The 12,556-nt window shown below is 39.5% G+C and overlaps 1 protein-coding gene across 1 annotated transcript in view; it reads left to right on the forward strand.

Annotated features, from left to right (window-relative positions):
* Positions 1-768: 768 nt before the first annotated feature.
* arhgap44a (Rho GTPase activating protein 44a) overlaps positions 769-12,556 on the forward strand; it is a 65,721-nt gene continuing 53,933 nt past the window's right edge. The window contains exon 1 of the mRNA XM_079609412.1: positions 769-1,060. Within this exon, the coding sequence (XP_079465538.1) occupies positions 1,008-1,060 (53 nt within the window). The 5' untranslated portion in view covers positions 769-1,007. The remainder of the gene's footprint in view (positions 1,061-12,556) is intronic.

A 12,556-nucleotide genomic window follows, 5' to 3' on the forward strand; every position in this document is an offset into this window, starting at 1 on the left:
TGACAACATATGTTTTTACATTGCTTTAACTCATCAAAATAAGTTAAGCAATTTTCAGTTTTTTTTTATAAGTTTCAAGATTCAGCTCATTTTTAAGCTCGTTTAATGTAATTTAAGTTGTAAAGACTTAAACATTCAAGTTGATTGTGCTTCATTAATGGCAGCACTTTTTTTTCTTTCTTTTTTTACAGTGTTCTTGCTTTGTGTTTTTAAAATTTGCTTTTATAAATAAATATCACTGTGCTTATGCACTCATCGTCCGACATTTTCCTCAGACATGGAGACTTTAAACACAGCGGGAAAGTTGCTACTGGTAGGCCTACAAACCTCATGAATATTTAATGAGGTAAGAATCTGGTTGTCTGTTGCTAGGATACACTGTATTTAGAGTTAACCCCAACCCCGACAAAAGCGATGCGTAACCTGCTCTGAAGCAGAATTTCACAACCCATGGTGAAATAAAATATCGCTACTCCAATTTACAAAAATGACTTGTCTTTACCTGGCGTTTAAGTAGCCTATGGAAGATGTAGCCTATCATATAATAGTAGGCTACTTGTATAGGCTATGAGACCCTTTTGAATCCAAGCATTGTTTACACAGTGTATTGTGTCTACAAGCATATGCTACAGGGAATTGCACTGCAGTACAGACTAAAAGTTATCCGCTCCACTGCATACCTGTCCACAATAAAAAAAATAAAAATTAAAAAAACCGCTCCGCACATGGATCGTGTGTAATAAGACTACGTTTCCCATGCTGCACCGCGCCCGCGTCGTTCCGCTGCTGTCAGTTCGCCGATGCGAGAATCGCCCAGCAGCATCTCAGCCGAGCAGCAGCGCAAAAATGCACTGAAACACGCATCTTAGGACAGCGTCTTTCGGTTTGCCATGAGGGCGTGTGATGGGAATAACGGGGATGTTCGCACCGGATTACGTCTCTTTATTTTGAGAGAAATGCGGATTGTTTTGCGATCGAGGTGTTAACGCAGAAAAAAAAATACAAAAATGAAGAAGCAATTCAATCGGATGCGACAGCTCGCCAACCAGACTGTTGGCAGGTGAGAGCTATGATCTTAAATACGATCATTTTACTGCGTGACGGAAGTTTTTTTTATTATCATTATCATTTATTTACAGAACAGAATGGAATCCTTATCTGCAGTAGCTTCCAATTCACATAGGATACATTTTCCCATTCAAACTTTCACTGTTTCTTAATATAAAGCTAAATGCATATTTAAAAACACAAACGCTGGTCTGAGCCATCACTGCTGCTTATAGCGTCATCTTGATTGCGCAATGCATCTGAAAATAGCTTTATTCATTATCATACATGCGTTATTATGAAGGCATTGCTAATTAAAGGTTGTGCATCCGTGCCTTGTGCGTAACGGGTTCACTGCAGAGGCAGTTCTTTCAGCAAAAAAAAAAAAAAATGCTTCTCGGAGGTTCCCCATGACACTGACACTACACCCCCCTCATGCACGAGCCTCCCGGATGCATTTCCATCAAACGCAGCTTTATGTAGCACTGCTGTATCAGCACACGTTGATTTGAATGAGGAGAATGACATGTGTCCAGTGCCAGCTGATGCAGTGGATGGATGCGGATGAGTGGGAAAATGGGAAAGGCGCAATGTTTTCATCGCACACTGATCTCTGAGAGAGAGAGAAAAAAAAAGAAAAAAAAGGAGGAGTTGGGTGCAGTACATCAGCAAGATCTGTCAGTGATGGAGAAGGTCACCGTTGCTTCAGAATGCATAGTTTTAAATTTCCCTGCACACTGAACTTATAATGCAGTCTGTATTGAGGAAGTTTGTTTTTGAAAGGTTGCTGCTGATGTGGTTGCCACATTTATCCTGTTTACGCTGGAGTGGGTGTGCGACGCTTGACCTTTCACGGTGTGTTACATCCTCCGCTCGCCCCTCTCTCTTCTCACCTGGTTGGCATGCACAAGGCGTTGCAAAGGGCCAGAAGGTGTGCGTCGCTATCAGGCATCTTCTTGCTGGGTGGTTATGCCAGCGTGATGCTGTGGGTCATCATGTCAGATGCAGTCTCAGTGGGTGGTTACGTTAGAAGGGCCGGTTCTCTTTTACCGCCTCTGGCTGGCATCAGCAGGCCAGTGGAAAAAAATAGCAAGCCTAGCTCCCCAAAAACATTTCCAGCATTGCTCAGGGCATCCGATTTGTGTGTGTGTGTGTGTGTGTGTGTGTGTGTGTGTGTGTGTGTGTGTGTGTGTGTGTGTGTGTGTGTGTGCGTGTGTGTGTGTGTGTGTGTGTGTGTATTTGTGCGTAAGCTCTGCATTAGTATTCCCTACCTTTCCTTGGTAATGTCCAGGGAACTGTGGCAGCGGTCCACTGTGGCATTCTGTCTGTATAGTTGTGCGGTAATGAGAAACAACATGTTTCCTGAACAACACAGTGTCCTGACTCATTAATAATATGTTCCAGGGCCGGAAAGGGCATGTTGGACTGATGTTTGCTTTGGAAAATAGGTTCGCACGTTCCTGTCAGGAGCACAGAGTCGCATCTTCCCACATCAGCTGAGAGTGACACTTAGAAACTGTGTTCATGACCTTGACATCTGGTAATGCAGTGGAAGAGATGTTCAATGTCACATGTTAGCCATTATCAACACCATTTCACTTTTGCTTGCTACTTAAACAAATTAAAGTCAGCATGAGATCAAATTCGACTTTATTTTATTCATTTGTGTTACTGACCTCATTGTGAACGATTTGTGCATGCATACATATGTTTTTATTTGATAAAAAAGGATTCGAACCAATTGCATTCAGAATCAGACCTCCCTTCATTTCATCATGCAACGCTCACTTTTTTATGTGCATGGAAAGAGCATAAAATGAGCATTAAAAAAAATGCACACTAAAAACGTTCAATTGAGGCGGGTATTTTTTAGAAGACATGCGCATAAACTACGATGGAAAAACATATTTACCGAATAAATCCTTTTATTTTTATTTTATTTAGCCTCAACAATGGATGTGATTGGATAACTGGACTATCCAGTGGACCAATCACATCGCATCATCTCAAATGTTGCAGCAACTTCCATTTTTGTCTATTTTGTTCACTTAAACACATGGGATGGAAACGCTGCTTTATTCTCAAATGTTTTATGCGACATCCCAATTTTGTGCACAAGTTATATTCGCAACTTTGGATGGAGACATATTACTTTAAAGTTGACATGGCACGGAAATTTGAAGCATTTGACCCATTATGATGTATTTCAGAGTAAAATGATTAGATTATTTTCGGAACTTGATGAAAGTAAACTTAAAAGATAGGCTACAGTTATTTATTAACTTATGAATGATATGTCTCCCATTATTTAACACTCTTGAGTTAAAGTGAAACCTACATTATAAACAGATTATAAACAGTACAGTTTAAAAGTTTGGGCTCAGTATTTTTATTTTATTTTTATTAAATGAATGACATAATCTTTTCATTTAATAAGTTCACATTACATTGATCAAAAGTGAAATAATCCTGAAAATATATATTATGTTGATTTTTGATATTTTTTTCCACAATGTTTTATCCAGTCTTTTGAGCTGCAAATGATCACATTAGAATGATTTCGGATGGATCATGTGACACTGAAGACTCAGAAAATTCAGCTTCAACATCACAGGAACATTATTCAAATAGAAAACACTTTATTTTAATGTGATGTTACGTTACTACGCCTATTTACTATAGTAATAACAGTGAATTATGCATTACAAGTAACCCTAAAATTAACCCTAACTGTAACTTTATAAGTATATGTAGTTAATTAATATTACTCAGAACTTTTTTGAGGAAGTACAATGTAACTACGTCACCTTAAAATAGAAAGTAAGCGAAAACAGTTATTTAAATAAGTAATCATATTTCACAATGTAATATTACTGTTTTTTTTCTCTACTTTTAATCAAGTAAATGCAGCCTTGGTGAACAAGAAATGCAAAACATTAAACAAATCTTACCGATCTGAAACTTTTAAACAGAATTAGTGTAATTCAAATTATGTTTGGACGAGTCATGCTTGAAGCCATTGCAACAAAAAATATTTATCACACTGTACTCTGATGCTGTCATACTGCAATAATGCGCATCCCTTTATGTATTTGACATTTGTCCAGATGCTTTTATAGCTGTGTCACCCACCCTCCCTACTGTTTTAATTTGTCATCATTTGTAAATCACATTTCCTCTTGCCCTCTTTGAATGAAAACTACCCGCTGCTCTGTGTGTGTATTTGTGTTTGTCTAGCTCAGGGGCCAGCATTTGTGAACTTCCTCTGTGTTCTCATTGAAACTATATTTATAGTCTTCTCATTCATGTTTTTGTGGCAGTGAGTGTTTGTGTGTTTTTTTTTTTGGTGGGGTTGTGCACCATGCCTCTAGTGTTTTCTCTCTCGGGAAGTATGGCAGCCTCCCTCAGATTGCCAGCTTGGTTTTACTGGGAACAGTACGTCGGAAGTGCTTATGGAGCTGTGTGTGTTTTTCACCGTCAGCAGAGAGATTAGGAACAGTGTGTATGTTGATTAATGGCCCCACGTTACAAACGTGCCCACACAACAGTGAGTGCCCACATGTTGCAGGGGAATACTTGTATGTATGTACTGATTAATCATGATTATTATAGTATTACAATTAGTGCTGTCAAATCGATTAATCGTGATTAAACATTTAACAAGTTTGTAAATATATAATATATATATATATATATATATATATATACACACACACAAACTTTTATGTTTGATGCAAATTATCGTGTTATTATAGTATTACAATTAGTGCTGTCAAATCAATTTATCACGATTAATCGCATCTAACATACAAGTTTGTAATGTTAGATGCGATTAATCGGGATAAATTGATTTGACAAATGATAATACTCTTAGTTGCTTATAGAGGGGTTGGTAATGATAGTAGTGCTCAGTCACTTTGGTGTCAAAATTTGGTTCATTTAGTTGATGTGAAGCCACACCTGAGTAAAACTGAGGTCTGAGGTACATGTGAATTCTCAAACAGCTGTCACTCAGGGCTGTGGCTAGAGAATTTGGGGCTCCTGAAAAGATATTAATGTGGGCCCCAACCACCCTCCGCCCATATTATATACTGTAGAAGATATGAACATGGAGGCCCAAATGTAACCTGCAGGGATTTCTTACAAAATAACAAAACAGATAACATTAAATCCAAATAAAGGTTTAAACTGAACATCAGCAAAGGCAAAAAAACACAAATATTTGCTCACTTATAACTGGCAAGCTGGGTGAATCTGATCTTTTTCAAAGTCGTTTACCTTTAAGATTGCAGCAAAATCCTCAAATATCTTTGCAGTGGTTTGGAAGTGTGTATCGAGTGCAGAGATTATATTATCCAATGCCAGAAAGAACACATTGTTTCGAAACCAATTTTCTTCTGTCTCCTGTTGGTTGGCATCTTCAAAACTCTCCATCTCTTCCTTCAGTGCCTGTATGTTTCCTAGTTCAACTTCCATTGTAATTTTCCCTGATTGAATAATTAGGTTTCTGTCTTCAATGGGCTGCAAGATTTTCTTCCATGCAGTCAGTAAGAAAAAACTATGGCTTGATATGAAGTTTTAGACCACTGGCCTCTGACCTGGCTTCATTGGTTAAACTGGATTTAGCAGGGATGGTGTCCAGAGCGTTTATGATTGATGGCAAGTGGTTTGCAAAAGGTTTAACTGCAGCTAATGCGTGCATCCCACCTGGTCTCGGACAAGCGTTGAAGGGAGCAGTCTTTTAAGGATTGCCCTCCGCTCTGGACTTGCTCTAAAGAGATTGTAAAAGCGGTTCAAACAGCCAAAAAATGTGGACATCTCAGTACATGACTCTGATGTGTGTACACCAACAAGATTCAGAGATTGTGATTGGTCTACTACTCTGCTCTGATTGCTCAGATGGCCCAGTCTGTTGTGATTTGTCTGCTCTACTCAGACTAAACCATTTTTAGGGAGGGGAGAGGAGCAGATATTTGGAAAACTTATTTTACCAAATTGCATGTTTTGTGGTTTTCATTCAAATCTCAGGTATACAACTGATACAAATATTATAATTATTTACAGAACTAATTTTTCACTCCATTAGGAACAGCCCTGCTAGTGCTCATGGCGGTACCCATGTTGATAATTCAAGCATACTGCAATTTGTAGCCAAAAAAATACGTCAGAAGGCCAGCTTGGTTTAAAGTGACCATATTGTGCTATTTTAAAGATTCCTAATTTGGATAATTAGGGCCCAAGCCCTGAAAGGGCGCAGAGCCCTATTGTTCTTCTAAGGGTTTTTTGTTATTAGGGCCCAAGCCCTGAAAGGGCGCAGAGCCCTATTGTTCTTCTAAGGGTTTTTTGTTTTTCTTCTTCTTCTTCTTCTTCTTTATAATAAATTTTTTTTCAAGGTTTTTGCCACTTTTGGGGGCCTTAACGTGCTCAAAAACTCTTGAAACTTTGCACACTGGTCAGAACCTGCGGCCATTAGAGCCGGACTGAAGCTGGTACCCGGGCGTGGCAGGGGGGCTCGACAGCGCCCCCTGGAAGGGGGTCCGAAAACTTGGTCCATAAATCAAACACGCTTGCATGAAATAATATGAAACTCGGTACACTTATAGATCTCATCGGTTCATATATCCTTCATGCTCTGACTTTTTACCCCAGCCCAACAGGAAGTCGGCTATTTGGCGTAGTTTAAAAAACACATGCAATGGAATTTAAAATACTCCTCCTAGACGATTCAACCAATCACCACGAAACTCGGTGTGCATGAACTCAAGACATTGAGGATGAAAAGTTGCGAGGGGATTTTTGATATCTCGAACGGTTTGGCCGTGGTGAGGAAACGAATTTATGGCGAATATTGGAAACAGGAAGTGTGTTATAACATCCTCATACATTAATTGATCTTGATGAAACTTCAGCAGTGTGTTCGCTGTAAGAGGCCGATCACATGGATGTGACTATTGTGAGTCAAAGTTATAGCGCCACCAACTGGCAGCAGGAAGTGTGTCACTTTCGAAATGCTTTGAAATCACCCTCTTATTTTTACCCGATTTGCTTCAAACTTCATCTGTATAATGTAAACACACGACAGATGTAGACCTGTGAAAGGATTATTGATATCTTTAATACTGTCGCCATGGCAACGCTTTAAACTTTTATATTCTTTTTGGATGCATTTGAAGCTCTTAACATGCTTCAAATTGCATGAAACTCAACATGCATTTGACATTTATTGTGTAATAGACATGTGCGAAGTTTCAGAAACGGGCGTGGTAAGGGGCTCAGTAGCGCCACCTTTAGTCAAAAATGGGGTATTAGTTTTACCTACAGTAACCAAACTCGGTACGTATATTCTTCTCTTCGATCCGGACAACTTTCTAATTTACAGTCATTAGCTCCGACCAACAGGAAGTCAGATATTTTGGTTTGAATGTGTACTGTTTGGAGCATTTTCCCTCTGCCCCTCTGTGTGTGTGTGTGTGTGTGTGTGAGGAGGGGGGCTAGTTTAGTTTAACCATTTCTCTGCTGTGTGCAAAATCTCTGGCACTTTTGAGGGCCTTAACGTGCTCGAAAACTCTTGAAATTTTGCACACAGGTCAGAACCCGCGGCCATTAGGGCCGGGCTGAAGCTGGTACCCGGGCGTGGCAGGGGGGCTCGACAGCGCCCCCTGGAATGGGATTCGAACACTTGTCCGTATATCAAACACGCTTGCATGAATTAATATGAAACTCGGTACACATATAGATTTAATCGGGCCGAACAACTTTCCCTGGGTCAAGTTTTACGCCAGCCCAACAGGAAGTCGGCTATTACGGGTTGATTGGAGAACGCTTGCTCTCGCATTTGAAACACTTCTCCTAGAGAATTCATCCGATGACCACGAAACTCGGTCAGCATGAAGTCAAGACATGGAAGATGATAAATTGCCAGGGGATTTTTGATATCTCGAACGGTTTGGCCGTGGCGAGGAAACAAATTTATGATTAAAAAAGGATGCATAAAGTGTGTTATAACTTAGTTATAGTTTTACCTACAGTAACCAAACTCGGTACGTATATTCTTCTCTTCGATCCGGACAACTTTCTAATTTACAGTCATTAGCTCCGACCAACAGGAAGTCAGATATTGTGGTTTGAATGTGTATTTTCTCTCTCTCTGCCATTCTGTGTGTGTGTGTGTCTGTCTGTGTGGGGAGGGGAGGGGAGGGGGGATGTGTGTGTGTGTGTGTGTGTGTGTGATTTTGGTTGGGTGACAGTTGTAGGTTACAGTTTGACAAGAGTTTATAGTTTAACAAAAGCACAATGTTGTGTTTCATTGCCAGTGTACACAAATATAAGGAAACACTTTGCATTTTGAATGATGGTCTGTATGAACAAAATGACGGAGTATGTTTTTATGTCTCCATTGTTCGATCGAGCCTCACACACACACACACACACACACACACACACACACACACACACACACACACACGCATTCCAGCATTGCAATCCTGACATCGCAGAATGTTCATTATAGCCTTAATAAAATATAATAATAAAATAGTCAACCTTACATATAAAAATTACACTGCTCTGTTTAAATAGTCATTTGTACAGTTTGTGCCGTTCATAATAATTTTTTTTTAATTTTTCTATATTGGAACGTGAGTGTACAAAGTGTACAAAGCCTATAAAAAGAATAGTTTAGCATCCAAAAATGTTAATAATATATATATTATTATTATATATATAATAATATATATGTTAAAAATAGGGGGAAAAAAAGAATTTACATAATATATATATATATATATATATATATATATATTTTTTTTTTATATATATATATATATATATATATATATATATATATATATATATATATATATATATATATAATTAAAGCTGCAAGCAGCGATGGAGGGCCCAAGCCGGTGGCACCGCCACCCGGTGCCTTTAGTTCCACTAAAGGCACCAGGGTGGCGGTGCCACCGGCTTGGGCCCGCAATCGCTGCTTGCAGCTTTAATTCTTCTTCTTCTTCTTCTTCTTCTTCTTCTTTATAATAATTTTTTTTTCAAGGTTTTTGCCACTTTTGGGGGCCTTAACGTGCTCAAAAACTCTTGAAACTTTGCACACTGGTCAGAACCCGCGGCCATTAGAGCCGGACTGAAGCTGGTACCCGGGCGTGGCAGGGGGGCTCGACAGCGCCCCCTGGAACGGGGTCCGAAAACTTGGTCCATAAATCAAACACGCTTGCATGAAATAATATGAAACTCGGTACACTTATAGATCTCATCGGTTCATATATCCTTCGTGCTCTGACTTTTTACCCCAGCCCAACAGGAAGTCGGCTATTTGGCGTAGTTTAAAAAACACATGCAATGGAATTTAAAATACTCCTCCTAGACGATTCAAACAATCACCACGAAACTCGGTGTGCATGAACTCAAGACATTGAGGATGAAAAGTTGCGAGGGGATTTTTGATATCTCGAACGGTTTGGCCGTGGCGAGGAAACGAATTTATGGCGAATATTGGAAACAGGAAGTGTGTTATAACTTCTGCATACATTAATTGATCTTGATGAAACTTCAGCAGTGTGTTCGCTGTAAGAGGCCGATCACATGGATGTGACTATTGTGAGTCAAAGTTATAGCGCCACCAACTGGCAGCAGGAAGTGTGTCACTTTCAAAATGCTTTGAAATCACCCTCTTATTTTTACCCGATTTGCTTCAAACTTCATCTGTATAATGTAAACACACGACAGATGTAGACCTGTGAAAGGATTATTGATATCTTTAATACTGTCGCCATGGCAACGCTTTAAACTTTTATATTCTTTTTGGATGCATTTGAGGCTCTTAACATGCTTCAAATTGCATGAAACTCAACATGCATTTGACATTTATTGTGTAATAGACATGTGCGAAGTTTCAGAAACGGGCGTGGTAAGGGGCTCAGTAGCGCCACCTTTAGTTAAAAATGGGGTATTAGTTTTACCTACAGTAACCAAACTCGGTACGTATATTCTTCTCTTCGATCCGGACAACTTTCTAATTTACAGTCATTAGCTCCGACCAACAGGAAGTCAGATATTTTGGTTTGAATGTGTACTGTTTGGAGCATTTTCCCTCTGCCCCTCTGCGTCTCTGTGTGTGTGTGTGTGAGAGAGGAGGGGGGCTAGTTTAGTTTAACCCTTTCTCTGCTGTGTACAAAATCTCTGGCACTTTTGAGGGCCTTAACATGCTCGAAAACTCTTGAAATTTTGCACACAGGTCAGAACCCATCAGGGCCAGGCTGAAGCTGGTACCCGGGCGTGGCAGGGGGGCTCGACAGCGCCCCCTGGAATGGGATTCGAACACTTGTCCGTATATCAAACACGCTTGCATGAATTAATATGAAACTCGGTACACATATAGATTTAATCGGGCCGAACAACTTTCCCTGGGTCAAGTTTTACGCCAGCCCAACAGGAAGTCGGCTATTACGGGTTGATTGGAGAACGCTTGCTCTCGCATTTGAAACACTTCTCCTAGAGATTTCATCCGATGACCACGAAACTCGGTCAGCATGAAGTCAAGACATGGAGGATGATAAATTGCCAGGGGATTTTTGATATCTCGAACGGTTTGGCCGTGGCGAGGAAACAAATTTATGATTAAAAAAGGATGCATAAAGTGTGTTATAACTTAGTTATAGTTTAACCTACAGTAACCAAACTCGGTACGTATATTCTTCTCTTCGATCCGGACAACTTTCTAATTTACAGTCATTAGCTCCGACCAACAGGAAGTCAGATATTGTGGTTTGAATGTGTATTTTCTCTCTCTCTGTCTCTCTGCCATTCTCTGTGTGTGTGTGTGTCTGTCTGTGTGGGGAGGGGAGGGGAGGTGAGGGGAGGGGAGGGGGGATGTGTGTGTGTGTGTGTGATTTTGGTTGGGTGACAGTTGTAGGTTACAGTTTGACAAGAGTTTATAGTTTAACAAAAGCACAATGTTGTGTTCTGTATGAACAAAATGACGGAGTATGTTTTTATGTCTCCATTGTTCGATCGAGCCTCTCTCACACACACACACACACACACACAAACACAAACACAAACACACACACACACACACACACACACACACACACACACAGCATTCCAGCATTGCAATCTTGACATCGCAGAATGTTCATTATAGCCTTAATAAAATATAATAATAAAATAGTCAACCTTACATATAAAAATTACACTGCTCTGTTTAAATAGTCATTTGTACAGTTTGTGCCGTTCATAGTAAGCACCGCTCCACTGTGATGTTTCCAAGCACATTTTTGCGCATTTGAAGAGGATAATTTTTCTATATTGGAACGTGAGTGTACAAAGTGTACAAAGTACAAAGCCTATAAAAAGAATAGTTTAGCATCCAAAAATGTTAATAATATATATTATTATTATTATATATAATAATATATATGTTAAAAATAGGGGGGAAAAAGAATTTACATAATATATATATATATATATTTTTTTTTTGTTGTTGTTTTTTTTTTGTTTTATATATATATATATATATATATATATAATTAAAGCTGCAAGCAGCGATGGAGGGCCCAAGCCGGTGGCACCGCCACCCGGTGCCTTTAGTGGAACTAAAGGCACCAGGGTGGCGGTGCCACCGGCTTGGGCCCGCAATCGCTGCTTGCAGCTTTAATTATATATATATATATATATATATATATATATATTTTCTATTAAAATTATATTTCTAAGTTCTCCTACAATAGATTTATATCAAAGTTTTTAAAAAACTCTGTAATTTGCTTAGAATATAGATTGCAGCATCACCTCTTTTCCCTCAGTGTCTGAAACGGGTCAATCAAGGATTCGTTAAAACCCTCCTTTCTGCGAGCCAACTCTGCTCTGATTGGTCAGATATCCCACTCTGTTGTGATTGGTCTACTCTGCTCTGATTGGTCAGATGGCCCAGTGTGTTGTTACTGATCTACTCCGCTCTGATTGGTCAGATGGCCCAGTCTGTTGTGATTGGTGTCTGCTCTGATTGGTCAGATGGCCCAGTCTGTTGTGATTGGTCTCTGCTCTGATTGGTCAGGTGGCCCAGTCTGTTGTGATTGGTCAGATGGCGCAGTCTGTTGTGATTGGTCTACAGCTTACAGTGCGTGTCTGAAACGAAACACTCATTACCATATCTGAATTTTAGCTCCAGATCTTCCTCAGAGCTTGATACACTGTGAAATTGTAAATTTTTTCCGTATCTAATCCAGTGTGAGTCCTCATCCTTTTGAAGTGCATCAAAGTGGATTTAACAGGAAGTGAGACTGAATTTGCTGACGACTCGTTTCGGCAGTTCAGAAATGATTCTTTCTTTTAGGAGACAACTTTATTTGTCGCATTTTAATCTTTGAAACTTTGCAGATCTTTTACATTTAAAAGAGCTATATTACTCACTACATGGAAGGTAATATTTGAAAAAGCAACAGGGGCACTTTAAACTAGTCGTCAAACAATATATATCACGAATATTTCAATG

The sequence above is a fragment of the Phoxinus phoxinus genome (genome assembly GCF_949152265.1).
Source record: "Phoxinus phoxinus genome assembly, chromosome: 1".
In the NCBI taxonomy this organism is placed as follows: domain Eukaryota; kingdom Metazoa; phylum Chordata; class Actinopteri; order Cypriniformes; family Leuciscidae; genus Phoxinus; species Phoxinus phoxinus.